Raw genomic sequence first — 18,948 nt, 5'->3', positions numbered from 1 at the left:
AGTTTGCGGGGATATAGCGGCCGCAGCGGGCACAGGGGAGTGTTAATTGTTGATAAGTGAGAAAGACTTAATTTGTAGCATACGCAGCTAGTGTAGGATGATGGTGATTATTATTATGATCATGATGATGGCGGTGGTATTAATACCGGACAGAAGGACAAAGCGCGCACATACGTGCCAAAAAAAATGTAGAATATGTGCTGGTCGAAAGGCCTATTGGCTCGTTAGTAAGCGCGTGATTAGAGCACTGCACGGGCCGCATTCGGAGTCCCGAGCCCGGCCTGGGCCCCAGACTCCGAGGGCCCTGGCCATGCCCGTGGTTTCTAGCCCGGGCCCGCCACCTTATCACTCTACTGGTGGTGGTGAAAATATTTATTGCCAAGCAATGCAGAGGAAAACACCCCCCCCCCCCCCCCCTTACGTGGCACGGGGGAACCCTTGTGGCCGCCGCGGTGGCTCAGTGGTTATGGTGCTCGGCTTAGCGACTCCAAAACGGCTCTGTTCAACTTCGCGAGAGGCAGGATTCACGCCCCTGCTTGGAAGTTGTTGAACACCCCCTCCAAAAACTTACCACGCAGGGTAGAGCTCCAGTGGGTGCCGGCTCACTCTGGGAATCCAGGAAACGAGGCTGCCGATAAATTGGCCCGAGGTTTGATTTGCCGGGCTCAGGACGGCCTCGGTCCAGGTTTCTCGAGAGAGCGGGCGCACACCTTTGCAGAGCTCACGCAAATGCCCCGCTTGGACCGTCGGACTTACCCTCCTCCACACCCCTCCCTTACCCATTCCCAACAGATCCTCTGGAGACGCCTCCAGACCCGCTCTCTCTCATCCCCTCAGCTGCTATCTCTCTACTGTGGCACCTCCCCTGCATGCACCCTGTGCGGCGACCCTCACGCCACACTCTCCCACATCCTTTTCGGCTGCCCTGCTGATCCTCCCCCGCAGGGACAGCCCGCGTTATCAAGTTGGGAGGACTGGGAGGTCGTGCTCTCGTCTCCGGACCCGCCATCGCAGCTTGCTGCGGTGCTTCGGGGTGCCGACGTCATGGACAAACACCGCATGAACGTTACGACGTAGAGTGGGACCGTGCGGTGGTCCAGGGACCCAAGGGGGGTCTAAACACACTTGCCATGATAAAGTTTTTCTCTCTCTCTCTCTCTCTCGGCTGCTGACCCAAAAGACGCGGGTTCGATCCCGGCCGCGGCGGCAGAATTTCTTTGAACGAGAAATTCTAGAGGCCCGTGTACTGTGCGATGTCAGTGCACGTTAAAGAACCCCAGGTGGTCGAAATTTCCGGAGCCCTCCACTACGGCGTCTCTCATAGCCTTAGTCGCTTTGGGACGTTAAACCCCATAAAACCAAACCAAACCAACCCTTGTGCTGCCCTTAAAGCGCAAAGGACAGCCCTTGGAGGGCTATCCGCTTCGAGGCGTCGGTAATTATCCAGCGCTGGTCAGCAGCAGCGGAGCTGGCCGGGAGATACTTCCAGTATGACTCCGCCGTGGTTGGGGATGGAGGGTGTGGGAATGTAGGGCATGTGAGAAGGATGTGAATAAAGTCTCCCGGTTTCCCGCATAGCTTGCAGGAGGAGACGAAATTATCCGGTCTGGTGCAGTCACTTCTCTCCAAGCAATGAGCGATTTTTATGACTGAAGACTCCTTTTTTCTTCTACCACAATGAGCGTTTAAAGTTATTGCATTAAAAACGTTTGATAGAGTACTTTGCTCCTAAAGAAAACAGAAGCAAGCTTGTCTGCCCCTGGACTCTTTTCATAGTGCTTTGGCATCATCGGCAACCAACATTTATTTCTAGCCGTCCTCTCATACTCTGTTCGCGTTTAAGGACGACCCCGAAGCGTATCAGACGCAGAGAATAGACGTTAACCCCAAGGTCGTAAACTCCGAGGTCTCCTCTATACGGACACGCAGAAAATCCCCACGCGCCCTACTTTGTAAAGAAGGCGCCGAAAATAAAAAGAAAGCCTGTTCTATTTTTGAGAGCATTTCCGCCCGTTCTGTGTGTGCTCATTATAAATGCGCTCCGTGCATGCACGCGCAAGCCCGCAGCTGTGTTTGGATCGAGTTCCTTTTGAATAGCGTGGCGGAGCCACTTCTCCAGACACAATTTATGCCTGCGTTGTGCTCGGGAAATTCAAACCCAGACAGCAGCTCGTGAGTCTAGGGAAGGCAAGAGTTCGCGTCATAATAAGAAGCGTCTATACTGCGGAATATAACTCGGCGTATTGACGCGAGCTTAAGTATGCCGCGGTCATTGTGAGCGCACTGCCCGCCACATCATTTTAGCTCTAGCATATCCGAGAAAAAAAGTAAATGGAAGTTGTTAATTTGTGCACACGCTTGGATTTTGCAAGACCCCATTATCTGTGCTTCTAGAGTTCTACATATTACGGAATTTACAGCCTATATTGTGCCTAGAACTATATCTGCATAACAGACGAAACGACACCGGTGCGAAAAGAACGCACATATTAAAAGCACTAAACAAAGAATGAGCCGCTATCTTCTCAATGTGTTCGCCCCTTTTGAGCCGACTTCATTTAGTGAAGTAATGCACCTACTAGCAGAGAAGTTTTCTTTAACAAAGTAGCCGTTCAGTGGGCGTTAAATGGACATAGCGACTATAATGATGGACATATTTTTCTGATTTGTTTCATAATTAAAATAAGATTCGGCAGTTCTTCTGCTGAACCCTGATTGAGTGCTATTATAGGAATTTTATGCCAATCATGACTACTTAATGTCAACCAAGCAAATAGCAGCAGTCAAACAGAAAGCAAGAAAAACTTTTGCGAGATGATATTTTATCAGAAAAAAGACAAGTGTAAAAAAAAAATTCTTGAGGGATACAAATTTTGCCTTTGTTCGACGGGTCAGCATTCTTATCAAAGACACTGACTGACGCTGTATAGGCGAAAGTTCCGCGCATTTTTTTTATTAACTAGGTTCTTTAATCAATTTTCTTGCTGAGAGTTCTGTGACCACGTGTCACTCATAGCCTGCAGTGGATTTTACGTATCCACCTCCTTGCACTATTTGTCCGTGTGATGCGTGAGCGAGGTCTACGTCTTTATCTGCATATTGAATTCCCCCACGTGCAGCAGATAAGCTCGGTGGACACACAGCGCTCATTAAAAACCGAGGTTTTATTTTTATTTTTATTTTTCAAAAAAGAGTCCAGCCAGACTTCTTGTCTTCTTTCTTGTGTCCTTTTCTGCGAGTACGTCTTCAGCTGACGAGGTAGAACGGCAGCTCATATGTTCGGGTTCCGAGAAAACCCGAACTAATACTGTCTTTGAATGCGCTAACAAATTATTTCGTACAAATGTACTGCGAGCTGTCATTTCCGAGGGACTAATTTTTTTCGAACCATTGTTTTATCCAGTCTTTAGAAGTTACAGAATACTGCCACTATTTTTCCGCGTCATTTCTGCTGGCACTGAAAAGCTCTTACACGGAAAGTTAGCGCCATCACATTGACATTACCGCAATGTCTGGCCGAAATTCGATGGAAGCGAAATTCTTGAGGCCCGTGTACTGTGCGATGTCAGTGCACGTTAATAAAGAACCCCAGGTGGTCGAAATTTCCGCAGCCCTTCACTACGGCGTCCCTCATAGCCTGAGTTGCTTTGGGACGTTAAACCCCAATAAATCAAACCTTTCTGAACAAGAGAGGAAAATGCTTTCGTGAATACAAAGTCAACGTTTAAGGCCCGTTCACACTTGCCCAAAAATCCGGCGAGCGAAGCGTATTCGCTCGCCGCAAAAACAAGGACCTGTTCTCACTTGTTCACGCGCGAGCGAGGCGGATCCGCCGCGCCGCTGCTGTTTCTCGCTTTTCCACACCGCGTCGCTGCTAGCGGCTTACACAGATATAATGAGAAAAGAGCATAAATTTACGCTGTCTACGTCAACGTTACTAGATTACCTGGTCAGTTTGCAAACTCCGCTGCAGCTCGGCGGCCAAACGTGGCCCCATTAGCATCCCTCTCGCAAGGTGGCGTTATCGACGCTGTTGGCCCGGTCCGGCCGGCCTCTCGTCACGCGAACTATCGCTATCAGACGAGCGCGCCGTGTTTCACGCCACTTTACGCCGGTAATTCCTGTTTAGCGAAGATATTTCCAAGATAGGGCACAAATATTATTCTGAATGTGCAACTACAGTGGCATTAAGGCTGCGCAAACGGTCCTGGGCGGCAGAGGTGCGATCGGGATGTCTGAATCATTAGCTATTTCGATGAGACATCTGGATCTTGGTCGGGTATAGTTTTTTGTTTCATTTACTTCCCTACAAACTAAATGACTATTTGCTTATGGCGGGCCACGAAACTGTAGATGAGTCGCATGTTGCCGAAAATGCCGAAACCTATGGCCGTGTACGATCGGTTTGAAGCAAGACAGTCAAAGATGCGTACGTGCTTTTTAAAGCGAGATGCAGCAATACCACCGTGAAACTTCGACGTTATTAAGGTCATAAAGCGCGAAAAATGACGGTAATAGCAGAGGTCAGATTGAAAGTAGTTTATTCAGTTAATATAAGAAAAAAAACTATACATCTTAGTGCGAGCCACTTTTAATGGGCCAAACAGTTACAAGAGACGTGCTTTTTTCTTTGCAACAGCCACCTTCTCCTTGCTCTCTAAACGGTGATTAACATCTCTAGAGAAAAAGTGCATTCTTGTAACAATAACAAAGTTCAGTATCTAAAAAGTGAATGCCGACATGTGCTTAGCACAACCCAAGCGAGCAAGGCTGCACTTGTCTAGCTCTTCCAGCACTTGCCAGAAAATGTTTGCAGCCTCGGCGATGGTCAGTGTGAATTGCGGCCGCACATTACGTAGAACGCTTATCTTGCCTTGGTTTGGGAGCAGACAGGGCGACAGCTCGGCCGCACCGACTCACGGACGCATATCTCGGGTGCACCGACGCTGTTGCGCTTCTGTGTTAAGTTGCAGCCCGAGCCAACGCCGCACGAGCTACGTCGCTCGAAACGCACTTATATAAATGTGGCAAGGATACAGAGGAGCAGCGATCAACTTGCAGCGCAGTTTAACACCAACAAAAAAACGCCTGGCAAAAAAAAAAAAAACGCTTCGCTGTAGTCTTCGCTGACGTGGTCAGCGTCATGGAGGAAGAAAAAACTTTTTTTTTTCCTCCATGGTCAGCGTGGCTACTCTGCCGAGAAGCCGGTCAAACAGCGACGAGAGCGCCCCGCTCGGCGGTACAGGCAAGGGTGACATCCGCGGCGTCGGAGTTTGCAAACTGGAAAAGTAATCTAGTAACGTTGGTCTACGTACCATAAGCGTACGCATGCTTTCGTACGTTAAACGCAGGCACATTCTCACTTTTAGTTCAGCGTATGCTAGCTCGGACGGAAAAATAAACTCAGCTATAGTGGCGCCATCTGGCTGTCAGGGCGGGAACCATTACTGTCAACAAAGCGACTCTGCTGTTAAACCTAGATGCGGTGGAATCGTCACTCTGAATAAAAAAAAGAAAGCAAATTTATCACTTATACGTTTTCTTGGAGGCGAGGTGAGAGGAAGCGAAAGACCTGAGCCGCATTTCTGGCCAGTGAACACACTGAAAAAGGCAGCAACAACGAGAATTCAATCCGAAGCGGGGGGTCCGGCTTCGAAGTGCGCCGCCATGTTTGTCGCCGCGCGGCGGAAATGGGTCCAGCCCGATCGCCCTCGCCGCGCCGCTTTCCGCGTCGCTCGGCGTCAAAAGCGGCCGAATCCGCTTCGCTCGCCGGATTTTTGGGCAAGTGTGAACGAGAACTGAAGTCCTGAGGAGTACTCGAAGCTACTAACTGTGTGCATACATATCCAGCTACTGTTTTGTGAATGCAGGAAATACACTCTAACACAAATACGCTAATATGGGAGTAAAAAGGGAGTAAAAAGGGAGTAAAAAGGGAATACACCGTCCTCTAACGCTCTTCCTTAGCTACTGACAAAAATGCTGACAAAAAGTGCTGACAAAAATGCGCTCTAAACACGAGTACGCTTTTTATGAGAGCAAACAGAGAGTAAGCTCTCAAAAGGGAGTGCGTTAGAGGGCAGTGTATTCCCTTTTTACTCATTTCTGTTTAGAGTGTAGGCGTAGAAAGTAGCTGCACACTCCATGCAAAAAAAAAAAAACATGGTTAAACGATGCAAAGCCTTAAACAGCCAGATTTCGCGGAGGAAGCACGCATGAACCTTGACTACAGAGACGGGAAGCCAGTACAAGGTCGCAGATAGACTGTGCACAATCTGCCGTCCGAGGCTCGAATCAGGGGCTGCAGCTGCCGCTTCCGCTTCCCAACTCTACAAACTACCCGCACAGCCAATACTGCCTCACACCCGACTATTTAGCGCCGTTTCGCGAAGAGTGGTGGCGAATGGTGCAGACAAACTTGTCTGCATGCGAGTTTGCATGGAATCTTTGCTTTACAAACGCCACAACAGAGGATGGCAACTGGATGCACCTTAGACGGGCCTCTAGTAGCCCATGCTGCAGGGGCTACCTGGAGAATGTTTCTTTAATCTATCTTAATTTCTTGCACTCCATTACTGCTTTCATTTCTGTAGGCGCGTATTGACGACGATTCGTAATTTCCTTTGCAGACCAAAATGAGCGATTCAGTAAGAAAATTTTCATTAAACTGCGAAAACCTCTAACGGAGAGGTATCAAATGTTGAAAAGAGCTTTCAGCGAATCATATTTTGTAAGCAGTGCGACGCACAAAAGGTCGAAATATTTTGTAGAAAGCTGCACTTTTTTCTATTTCATTATGATGATTCCCGTTGATGGGCTGCATCAGCATATAAGTCTGATTAAGTTGTGGAAAGCGAGCGAAGTAGTTCGTTCCAGTTGTTGCCAGACAGCTTTCGAGGTAGCAGAAGAGGCCAAGCTAATGTACAGTACTTCATATCACAATGTTCCGACCGTCAAATTTTAAAAATGCACTCCATTGAGCCATAATTTATGTCAAGGCTGGTGACAGGCAATCAAAGTCCGGTGCGACAAGGAGTCGGCAGCTTCTGGAACAGGTTACGTCATTTAAATAACGCATAATAAAAGCCTGAAGCATAATAAAAGCATAATAAAAGCAAAAAGCCTGAAAAAGGCTTGACAGGGCCTGCACCCCGTTGCAGATGGCGGAGCGACGCAGAAACCGACATGATAAGAAAAGAAAGGCAAGTACATTCTTATTTCATGTACAACAAAAAGAAGAAACAAAGATACATCAGGCAGGAATTACAGTGCAAGTAGCATAGATACCAGAAAGGCGAAAAATACAAGAATACAAGATACAAAATACAATACAAAAATACGAGATACAAAAAAGGGCGAAAAAGACTAGTTACAAGGCAAGGGATAGCTATGGAATTCTAGGAAATTGAAAACTCGCAAAAAATACATATAGAAATAAAAATCACAGAAGTATGGTAAGAAGTTTGGGAGCACATTGATTACGAGTGAGCGATATGGGCACCATTTAATACACTTGGTAAGGTGTAGCGTAGCATCTGGCGACCGTAATTGGTTCGTGTATATGGGAACTACCATTGTTCTGTGTTCTTTGAATTATAAGCAGCGTGCCGTAATTTCATTTCTGCAAGTTCTTTGAGATAAAAATCATTATTTTTCATCGAGGTCTGATAGCGTGATGCAAGCACTGAATTATAAAGATTTGGTAATGAGATTAGCTTCAAGTTTTCAAAAATGGGCTTGGTGTGGGCATCATAAGCAGCATTTGAAATTATGCGCACGGCTTTCTTTTGCAACCTGTGTATTTTACCAAGGTTAGTAGCAGTTGTGGTGCCCCAGACTAGGTAACAATATCTTAAAGTTGAAAAAAAGAGGCTATGATAAAGCAATAATTTTATGTTTGCGGGCAAAAGAAATCGCAGGCGCGATAACATCCCAACACTACAAGATAATTTAGAGCAGGTCGTTTGAACGTGAGCGTCCCACGTCATGTACTATCAGCAACGAATGAAACGCGAACAAGAAATCTGAGGTACCAACACAAATAAACTAACATATTAGCTCCTAGAGAGCAAATACAAGAGAGGTTGATTAACACTTTTGTAGAAGAGTCTTCACGCTTCTAAGTGACATTAACCATCCTCTAGCATAAAACTTCTGCTGCCTAAGACCTTGTTATATTGCTGTCCATGGTTGAGTTGTCTTGTTCGCGTTTCATTTCTTGCTGATAGTACCCTTGGAAAAGAACACCGAGACTTTTTACAACGGGCACCACTTCTATGTTGGATCCAGCTAGGCTAAGATTGAATCTTGCGTTCATGGGCTTGTTTTTGGGGCAGAATAAGACTGCCTTCGTTTTAGAGACGTTTATAAGTTATGAGTTTACCATGCTCCAGTCCGCTAACAGCGTAAGTACATCATTGGCTTTAGATTCGATCGCAATCAAACTAGGCCCTGGGAAGAACAAACTGGTGTCATCGGCATATATGATAAATTTAGTGTCGTCGTTAATGTTAACAATGTCATTTACATAGATATTGAATAGCAATGGCCCGAGAATACTGCCTTGTGGGACGCCACTCCCGAGACCAGAAAAATTAGATGTGTACCCGTGTATTTGTACTAGCTGCTGTCGATTATTTAAGTAATTATGCAAAAGTTTCAAGAATGTGCCGCGAAATCCGTAGTGTTCTAACCTAGTTGTGAGAGTAGTATAATTAATTCGGTCAAAAGCCTTCGAGAAATCCACAAATATTCCTAGCACGTAATATTCATGTTCGAAAGAGTCCAGGATAATTTCTCTTTGTTTTAGTAATGCTGTCTCGGTTGAACGCTGTTTAGTAAATCCAAACTGCAAGGGTGTCAGCAAGTTGTGTTTTGCCAGAAAACGGTTTATTCTATCGTGCATCAATTTTTCAATTCCCTTAGAAAGGACCGGTAGGATCGATATCGGCCTGTAATTGGTCATATTGTTTTTGTCGCCTCCTTTATAAATAACCGACACTCTCGCCATTTGTAAGCGGGACGGGAAATGCACCCTAGGCGACCGCATACGGAACGCGCATTGCCGAACGGAGGCGGCTCTGTGTTACGAGTTGGGCAGGGCTTATAGCGTTCCGCCGCCGATGAGCCTGGCTGGCTACACTTCAGCCTGGCCTCGGGCGAACAGCCAGCGCGCTTGCAGCGCGCACTACTCCGCGCCATCTCTGGCGACCGGCGCAAATCTTACCGATGACGTCATTGGCGTGCAGACGAAGCGCGCTATATGGTGCCTTAGGTCGCCGCTGCGCAACCTTCTTTCATGCTATCGCGTACCCTCTTTCTCCTCTTTCGTCCTCTCACTGACTTCGCTCCCATCGTCTTTCCTCCTCTGCTTTCATAATTTTCTAGCATGTGAATCAACCGATTCACATGCAAGTGAATCCTGCCGCCGCAGCGTAAAAACCTGTTTTGAGTCGTCGCTGCGATGAGCGGCGAGGTTCCAACAATTTGGAAATTTGCGCTGCGACGCGCTGCTCAATCGGTCATCCGCTTGCATGTGAACCAGCCTTAAGAGCTATGCTCTAAAATATGTTTGTCATTGTTTATTTTTGTTAGATGTAAGGCTGGTTAGTTAGTTTGCGGGGTTTAACGTCTCAAAGCGACTCAGGCTATGAGAGACGCCGTAGTGAAGGGCTCCGGAAATTTCGACCACCTGGGGTTATTTAACGTGCACTGACACCGCACAGTACACGGGCTTCTGGAATTTCGCCTCCATCGAAATTCGACATCCGCAGCCGAAACATGGTCGCAATGAATGGGAAGTGTTAAAGCTACCTGGCTATATGTCGTTCTTTTTAAACCGCTGTAATAAAAAAGGTGGCGGCATTATGCTACTAATCAAAAACACATTTGACTGTGACGTGTTTACCTCTTTGTCAAAAATTACAGACGAGTATGAAGTTCTGGTAATACAAAGCACATTTGCTATTTTTTCTACTGTATACAGGCCACCTGGAGGAGACATGGAAGCGTTTCTTTTGCTTCTTGACGCACATTTGGATTGGATTAATGACCATAACTACAATTTTATACTTGGTGGAGATCTAAACAGATTTCTTGAGTCATTCTGGGCATCGGGATCAGCTTCAAAACTTATTAACTGTTCATGCATGCACAAATGTTATTACGGCTCCAACTCGCATTCAGTCGAACACGTCAACGCTGCTTGACGTTTTGATTACGCACTCTAAAAACACACTGATTTGCTCTGGCACTTTAGATGTACTATCGCGCTCAATATGAGGTGCAACGCGCGGTCATCGACCGGGGCTCGTTCCGTGGTGTGCCTCCTCCAAACAGTCGCTTGGAATTCTGGGAGAAACTGCTGTTCCAGGAAACAACAGCACCCCCGCTCAGGAAAAAGTTTCTCCCAGAATTCCGAGCGACTGTTTGGAGGAGGCACACCACGGAACGAGCACCGGTCGATGACCGCGCGTTGCAACTCATATTGAGCGCGATAGTACATGTGAGTGATCACTTGCCAATATATGCAGTGCTTAGTGGGCGTCCACTCGAGTTAAAAGATTCAGAGGCTCGTGTAACTACATTTAGATATATAAACAATAGATCGATGAACCTTTTTTCTACTTGCCTATCTAAAATTGATTGGCAGGAAGTGTTCTGTTCCACAGGTGCTGACGAGGCATACGAACATCTCGTCGAAAAAATCAAAGCGTTCTACAGCAGCTGTTTTCCGTACGTGACGAAAACGCGACCGCGATCAGCGCGCAAGCCTTGGGCTACGTTCGAATGCCTCAGCGCAATACGCGAAAAAAACTCCGTTTGCGCGTTTCTTAAAGACCAGAAATATTGAAGACTTTAAATCATTCAAGAAACAAAGAAATAGAACGGACAAGCTTCTGCGTAGAAGTAAGCAACGTTATTTCGAAAACCTGCTGAACAACGACATATCCAAGCGATCTGACCTTATCTGGAGGCGCCCTGTCGAAAAGATTATGTTCACAACATGTACCAACAAAGGCGCTAGGATATCAATGGCATGCTTAATTGGATGAATCTGCAAGTCGTCAACATTAACACACCTACTGGATTTCACAGACAAGAACACTTCTTTGACTTCAGGCACAGTAACCGGGAACAAAAATGCACTTTCTCGCAGTCTGTTTTTCAAATATCGTGTACAATTCGGGTCATGCTTACTGCACGCCACAGAGGCAAAAAACCTATTAAATGCTTCAGCTAGTTTGTGACCAGTAAGGATTTCTTCATTGATAGCCAACTTGGCTGGACAATAACCGTGGGCTGAATGGCGATTTAAAACAGAATTCAGCCGCGGAGCGCCGAACGCTAAAAAAACGCATTACCGAGATTAAAGAGTAATCATCAGCATTTTTTTTCTTGTCATTACCTCTTTTGAATCCCTTCTCACTAATCGTACAGGGCGATGGTAACCCGTGTATAAGCCGCGTGAGGTGGTGCGTTTCGCCAGAGCATAGAAAGTTGATTTGTTATACTTTCCTTCGTTTCAAAGAATCGGCGTCTTTAAAATACGTTATTCAGAACATACGTCACTACATATCTACCGACCGCGGTTAATTTAAGGGGAAGTTAAATTTATTTATTTTTGATAGTTCGCCTTTCTCATTGCTGTCACTGAGTTGACTGTCACAATACGCCATTTAGCAAACTGAACAGTTCCATGTATTCATCTGTAAAAGTCCTCTTTTAGTGGCCTGTGATAGCGATTGAGGACCGTGGTTAAACGCCGAGTACTGAATAGCTCCCAATACCTCGTAGCCCGCCACTTCGCCCATCAGCTGAAAAGTCAGCTAAGCGCTTTTTGACATATGTCGCCTAACTATTTACTTTTCTCCGTTATAATCCTCGGAAGTTGTGCTGCTGACAACAACGAGTGCCATTTATCCTACGTGTCGATCCTGCAGTGAGTAGTGCTTCTATGCGTCTAAAACAAAACGCACACGCGCTGCGTTATGCACATGACGCACATACAGAACACGTGGTACAGAACACGGGTCATGCGTTGATGAAAAAAATGACGAGCGTTCGCATGCGGCACTAGTTTATATCGAGAAACGGAAAGTTTCTGTTTTTTTTTTTCTTGCATTATTTACGTCAGTTCTCACGAGCCAACGGACAGCTGCTGTTACAGACCGTACTCTACGCTGTCTTTATCTCCTCCACTGTCTAGCTCTCCTTTTTTCCCCCCCTTCCTTTATCTAAGCATGCTTCTTCATCTTTAAAAACAAATCATACATCAAACAGCGCGCCTTTCTGCTGAGCCGTCTTTGTCAGCTGTTCTTTAGAAACTCCAACGAATTCCTGAATCCCCCACGCAGTCTCTGTCACCTGTTCTCTTGAAGATTCAGCTTTGACGTATGCACATTCCTTCAATGTGGAGCTCGGAACGTGGCTGCGTGCGTTTTGAAATGCACTGCCCCACGCTGCATCCATTCGTTGGCGCAAGGACGCAAGCTGCTGAGTCGAGCTGCGCATGACTCACAAGCGCGCGCCGCTGCGCGGCAGCTTGTGGTGCCCTCTAGTTACCAGATGTGAAAGAACAATTCACACCAACGCGAGTCAAGGGCACCATTCCGCAATACTGCACACTGTGTTGTATAGAGTAAAGCAGCAACTGCACTAACGACCATGTCGTTTGGCTGACGTCACGACGCCTCACGCTCATGCGATGCAACGCAGGAGCGGAAACGAAAGCTGCAAGCTCTGGCCTGCTTTTATTCTTCTTTTGATTTTCAACGAAAGTTTCCGCATGTATCGCTAAGTACATGTACAGCTCTGTACACGGCCCAAGTTGCGGTCGTGGCATGAATTAATGGAGGACTGGCGGTATACGTTGTCGGCGTTCCGCAGCACCGCCCCCGTACGAGCAGCCATAGAGGTATGGGCGTCTTGATTAGCCTGTCCGCGCAACTGCCTCTGGTCTTTGCTTTCAGTGCACTACCAGGCTACTGTACCCTCCGCTTCAATCCGTACCCGTAATATCACTCCGTCAGCAGTGACGCGCTTTTTCTCCCTATAGACTCACGTGAAATGGGGACAGCCGCCACAGCCAGTTAATATCATATAACTCGTACGCTCACACGGTTTCCACACATGGAACGTTCTCAGCGTTCATAGTTGGGATAATGTAAAGCGACTGCAGTTTCGCGGGAACCAGCGGTCTGTTAAGATAACAAATGTGGGCAGTGCGCCTAAGGGGGCACCTAACTTGAACTGAGTTGTCTCGAGAGGTACTTCATTCTGTTCAATTGAATTTATTTAAATTGCTTTACTTACGATCTTACGTGACGTTACAAAAAAAGCAGCGTACCTCCTGTTGTCTTCGACCATATTGGGTAGTATTGTAGCCATTCGTATACCTATGCTAGAGGCCGAACAAGAAGGTGCCTATAATGAACGTTTGAGAGAGCATGCATGGTCCTTCAAATCGTCTTTCAGCAGCAATCTGGCACTGTATTGCATTTTATGTAGCTGCAAGCCATCTTTCAGTGACGCAGCTGTGCACAGACATCATAAACTTGAGCCAGGGCTCTCAAAGGCGTGAAATCTTATAGCGGTCGTGACTCGTTGTTGGCCCCACTCATGCGCAAGCAGGTCTCTAGTAAATTGTCACTGAGGCCGCATACCTTAAAGACTAAACATACAGTGCAAAATATAACCCTTAGCTGCGAATCAACGCCGTGTCCGTGCCTTTTTCATGTTTGTTGTTCAACTTAATCTACCGTCCGGCCTCTCCCACTGCGATGCTAGGTTGTTGTGTCGCCTGTGGCTTGGAGTGGCGTTTACAAATGGCTACTCGCACTTAATCACAATGGCAGACTCTCCTGCGTGTGAACTGCGGGTGTGATGGGTCAATTGAGCACCCACTTCGTGATTTCTTTCGTTTTGAGCGTGAGCATGTCCTCCTGGCTGCAACGCTCCGCCGCTTAGATCCTCGTCCCCTTACAGCTGCCAAGATTCTGGGTCCTCGAGAATAAACCTTCATCTCAGAGGACAGTTGTGAAGGCGCTTTTGAAGTCCTTAAGGGACTCAGGGTTGAGTTCAAAGTCATAAACTTTCAGTGTGTGCCCTGTGTACTCTATTAGTAATGACTTACGGACACGCGAAAAACTGATATCTCATTCCTCTCTCCCCTTTCTTTCTCTCCTTCGGTTCCCCTTCCCACGTGTAGGGTAGCATACTGAGCGTCGCCTAGCTAGCCTCCTTACCTTTCCGTTCATTCTTTACCTCTCTGTGCGTTGATCAATCTTTTATAGAAGAATGTACCTATCATCCCAACAACGTATTTCTTTCCGCAGTTTGTACGTCTAGGCGCCCGTTAAACCATGGTAATAATGCGGGTCTGACGTTTTGCAGCTGCGTTAGAAAGCGACAACGTTTCAATTCTAGCCCCCTTTTTCGCCATACACGTACGTACACTGACACGGCTACAGCTGAGCAGTACTTTCAAGGATCATGCGACGCGGAGCTGGACATCTGTATGTCTATCTGCGCATGTGGCGAGGCACAAAAAGACAGAAAAGGCTTAGGCCCGCGGAGATCGTAGCTGCGTAGCTTCCGTCGTAGCCTACACATGTGAGAGCGTTCCATGACTTTTACAGCTCGCGGAGCTGCGAGCTGCCATTTGCAGAAGCCTGAGCTCGGATACGTAGTTTCAGTCGTGCGATCGCTCTCCAACGCAGGATACTGAATGACACCGGCAGAGCGAACGGCACTCAACGACAGCTGCGATCGACGCCGCCATGACAGCAGCAGACAGCAAGGGCGGTGATGACGTCAGCGTAGAAGTAGCCGCGACCAAGCTGCCTGGAGATGGTGAGTTCATGGTCGTACGTTAGTTCTTCGGTGCTAAAACGTGAACTATGGGATAATACAGAGCGCGGTATGACTTTCTGTGCCGCAAAGAAGAAGTCACTGTGCTATTTAATTTCTTTTTTTCTAGGTTTACCATTGCATCTATTCTGCCTTCTGTTTCGTTGCTTTTCGGGCGTTAACTCTCAAAACAAATTATCGACGCGTTTTCATTCTGGAACTGTCCCTCTCAAGATCCCCTATGTCAGAATAACTGCTTCTTCAGCCAACACCTGAAGCTTGAGGCCTGCAAATGTTTAATAATAGTAGTAGTAGTAGTAGTTAACGTGAACTTAAGATTGGTTTGGTTTGGTTTATTGGGGTTTAACGTCCCAAAGCGACTAAGGCTATGAGAGACGCCGTAGTGGAGGGCTCCGGAAATTTCGACCACCTGGGGTTCTTTAACGTGCACTGACATCGCACAGTACACGGGCCTCTAGAATTTCTCCTCCAAAGAAATTCCAGCCGCCGCGGCCGGGATCGAACCCACGTCTTTCGGGTCAGTAGCCGAGCACCATAGCCACTGAGCCACCGCGGCGGCTGAACTTAAGAGAGTACCTTCCTTCTTGTTTGCTCTCAAATTACAGAAAATCCGCTGCTGTCTTGGCTATAGTATGCCAGCGCATCGCAGACTTGGCTGCCGGATTGCCCCCAAAATACAACTGCTTAAATTCCAATGCCTTCCGAAATTAAAGAGCTAATAGAGAAATTAAGGCGCATGCCCAACACTGTCCTCAGTTTTTATAATCTTAAACAATAACTGACGCTTTACCTGGCCTTCGGCTGCCCCAACAGTGCAAGAATGCCTCTGTACAGGCGCCCTGTAAGAGATAGTAGACCCAAATAAAAGGATCGGTGAACTATTACACAATGCAAACGCCACACTTTAGACCGCGAAAGCGGGTACTCGACGAAGGGCACCTACAGCACGGCATTTTGGTCTCCTAAAATTCACCCAGGAATCTATAACGCCCATGAATCAAATGTCTTTTGTTACACTACGAAGAAATCACAGCCCACTCCGTCCGTGTTCTTTAAGCGATGGCTTTCAAAAACGCTTTGTGCTTGTGTATATGTTGTTTCCTTTCGTTCGCCTTCATAAATAAAATTAATTGTTCATTTGATTCTATCAACGCTTGTCACAAAGGCAGCATAGAGGAGTAGTTTACATAGCCCACGATTGTTTTGTCACCGCTTGTAAATAGCAATCCTAAAAAGAAAATATCCAGCAGCAGAGGTTTTAATTAAGGAATAGGAAACAAAATCGCAGAAAAAAATATTGCAGTCATTGAGAAAATAAAAACTATATATAATGGAACTTCAATAATGGTGCGACTTAAGTGTACATGGTTATAAATAAGGTAATGTAGAGAAGGTAAGCTAGGTGATAATAGCTGCACAGTGCAGAATAAACGCTAATACAAAAAAGAGTGGCAGGAAAGGAACATTTAACTTGACAGTTAAAATTCGGGGGGTATCCAAATCCAGAAGTTTATAACATTTACACGTCGAAAATATATGTTATAATGCAGATGTAAAATGGAATAGTTAAGCAATATTCCACTCTGAGTTTTCTGCACATAAACAAAAAAAAAGCGTTCAGTACTGAGGCTGTGTGTGTTTTGTGATTTCATGATGAGTGGCAACATGGTTCAGTATGAGAAGGCTGAAAAATGAACCGTTTGTTGGCCATAGCTGAGGTGCGCATCTTATGTAAGAATAAATTGTTTTCTGCGTTTTGGTAGAACTTTTAAATACTCCGATTCCGCGAAGCGTAGTTTCGGGCGGGCATAGGGCCTTGTAGTGATGTCTGTCAATGTCGAGAGAAGTGCAGCTTTAATATAAACGCGAGGTCATTGAACCCCGTACACATGGACAGCGTACAGCCGTGATAAGCCCGACTCGGGCGGTTATGGATATGTCGGCATGGCGCCTTTTTGAATGTGTGCATGCAATGAAGAGAGAAATAGGATGCAGTAGTCTATGACAGGAAAGTAGCCGGCTGCTCGAGCCTGCTTATCTACACAGGAGGAATGGTGGCTATTACCAAGGCAGTCACCCTTGTGACGTGCCATTTCTATGTTTTTGCGTGCCTACCGCATGTTCAGTTCACCATAGCACAGCTGCGTTCTAGCTTGCTCATTTCCAACCAGCACAAGAGAAAAAATACGGCTATGAGGGGTATATATGAAGACTATGTGTAGGGGATGGTCGTTTGTCTGTAACGCAGGCTGGCTACTAGTGAATGCATCACATTCATTAACAGCTTAGGTGGACTTCCTGTCGACCTAGCCCACGCACGCTTAGTAAAGTCATTCAGGCACAAACACACAACTCAGGGGCACACGTGCTCTTATCTGCATGGAGTAGTGCACTCAGAAGCAGAAGCTTTTCGACAAGTAGCATAAAAATGCAAAACGGGAATAGGACAAAAGAAGGCATTTTAACAAAAGAGGACAAAGAAGTAAGATCAGGGAAGAAGGTGGCGATTTTGTTCTGCACTTTATGATGTAGCTAGCTGTCGTCGTATGCAGTTCTCGATTAATAGGACAGAAATCGCGAGTGGCGTGGGCAGCATGTTACGGCCTCTAGCCCTGAGGTCCTAGCGATGGCGGTTGGGTGGGTGCTGCCAGCTGTGCCGCTCAAGCAAGGTTTGCGGCACCGCGGCAGCCTGGTATACCGATAGAGGCAGAAAGAAAGGTAACAGTGCAGAAATAAATGCGTGGAAACACGGGCGACCGTGTCAAGAGTTCTGGGACATCGCAGCCACTGCGTTCTAGGAACACCAGCAGTGCCAGCTGTACTTGCATCAGCTGCGTCGCCGTAGGAAAAATGATTTTGCGCATCGCACCATTGTATTGCAAGGCTGGAGCACAGCATTTGAGCGACGCACATGCTGCCTTGTTACCAGGCCCCTGGCACGTCAAGCTCAAACTCAGGCGCGTGTTCTGTTGTTCAATGAAGTAAACGCAGATCTTCAGAGCTGTCTGTTGGTGCCAGAACTCAAGACAAATTCAACCGGGGCACTATAGTAACCAATGTCATCGACGATATTTCTGAAGCTGTCCAAGAATCTCCGTCTGGTGTTTGTGATACATGACAAGTACATAGCGCCAATACGTCACCACCGTTTACCGTCGCTGTCAGTGTGGAGGGTAAACAAGGGTAAACAAAAAAACCATGGAAGTGGACCTAGGAGCGAGTGAATCTGTCTTTTCAAGAAATTGTTCTGACGAACTCTTGCCTGAAACACAGTCGAGCCATCGGCTGTGCTTCTAAGTAGCTATATATTCTGGTGAGCTGACGCAAGTTCAGGGAAGGCCGATTGTTCAGTTTCTGGACAAGAAAGCTGCCCTACCATTGCGGCTTACTGAAAATGATTCAGCAAGTCTCCCTTTGCAGAAATGACTTCGCGCGCTGGGCTTGGACCTCTCAAGTGTGCATGCGGCTTTGCATAGTCTGTCCGGTGTGGAAACTCCCGTCTAAGACTTTTCCGAAGTATTTTCAAATGGCAATGGCACCTCCAAGAGTCGCAGAGCCAACACTCATGTTCCACATGATTCTGTATACGCAGGTACTTGAAACTCCGTTCCCAGTGATTTGCCACGAAAGATAGCTTTACTCAGGGACTGGAGCGGCTCGGTAATATAAGAACGTATCCATACGCGAGGCGCAGCTTATCCCGTCTGTTTAGTAGGAAACGTACGAGCAAACAACAGATAAGACAGCTGGTATGTCCATTGACGCATTTTCAGCGCATACAGAAACGCAGCAACGGGTGACATAACTATGCACTCTGACTATTTATTTATTTATTTATTTATTTTACCCTCAGGGCCTTGCAGGCATTGCAGAGGGGAGTGGGCAGAAAATATAGAACAAAACAATGGAGAAAAAGGAAACGGGTACATCAAAGATTAGTCCTGTGTATACAATCTTAGCTAGACAAAATACATTAGTGGAGAACAAAATCGTCAGAGTTTACACAACACCAGCCAAAGCTTTGCGAAAGTTATTTACGTCAGTAATAGATACAATTTCACCAGGAAGATCGTTCCA

General features: G+C 46.6%; 1 protein-coding gene across 3 annotated transcripts in view; it reads left to right on the top strand.

The window, feature by feature from the left end:
• The window catches only part of LOC149363673 (solute carrier family 35 member G1-like), a 66,898-nt gene that overhangs the window by 30,457 nt on the left and 17,493 nt on the right, over nucleotides 1-18,948 (top strand). For all 3 annotated transcript variants that reach the window (XM_089573646.1, XM_089573645.1, XM_089573644.1), the window contains one exon: nucleotides 14,721-14,853. In XM_089573646.1, the coding sequence (XP_089429772.1) occupies nucleotides 14,781-14,853 (73 nt within the window). In that variant the 5' untranslated portion in view covers nucleotides 14,721-14,780. The remainder of the gene's footprint in view (nucleotides 1-14,720; nucleotides 14,854-18,948) is intronic.

Source organism: Amblyomma mixtum, chromosome 2 (genome assembly GCF_055824585.1).
Source record: "Amblyomma mixtum isolate Tamu chromosome 2, ASM5582458v1, whole genome shotgun sequence".
Lineage (NCBI taxonomy): Eukaryota > Metazoa > Arthropoda > Arachnida > Ixodida > Ixodidae > Amblyomma > Amblyomma mixtum.
This window is presented reverse-complemented; position numbering and strand designations above follow the sequence as displayed.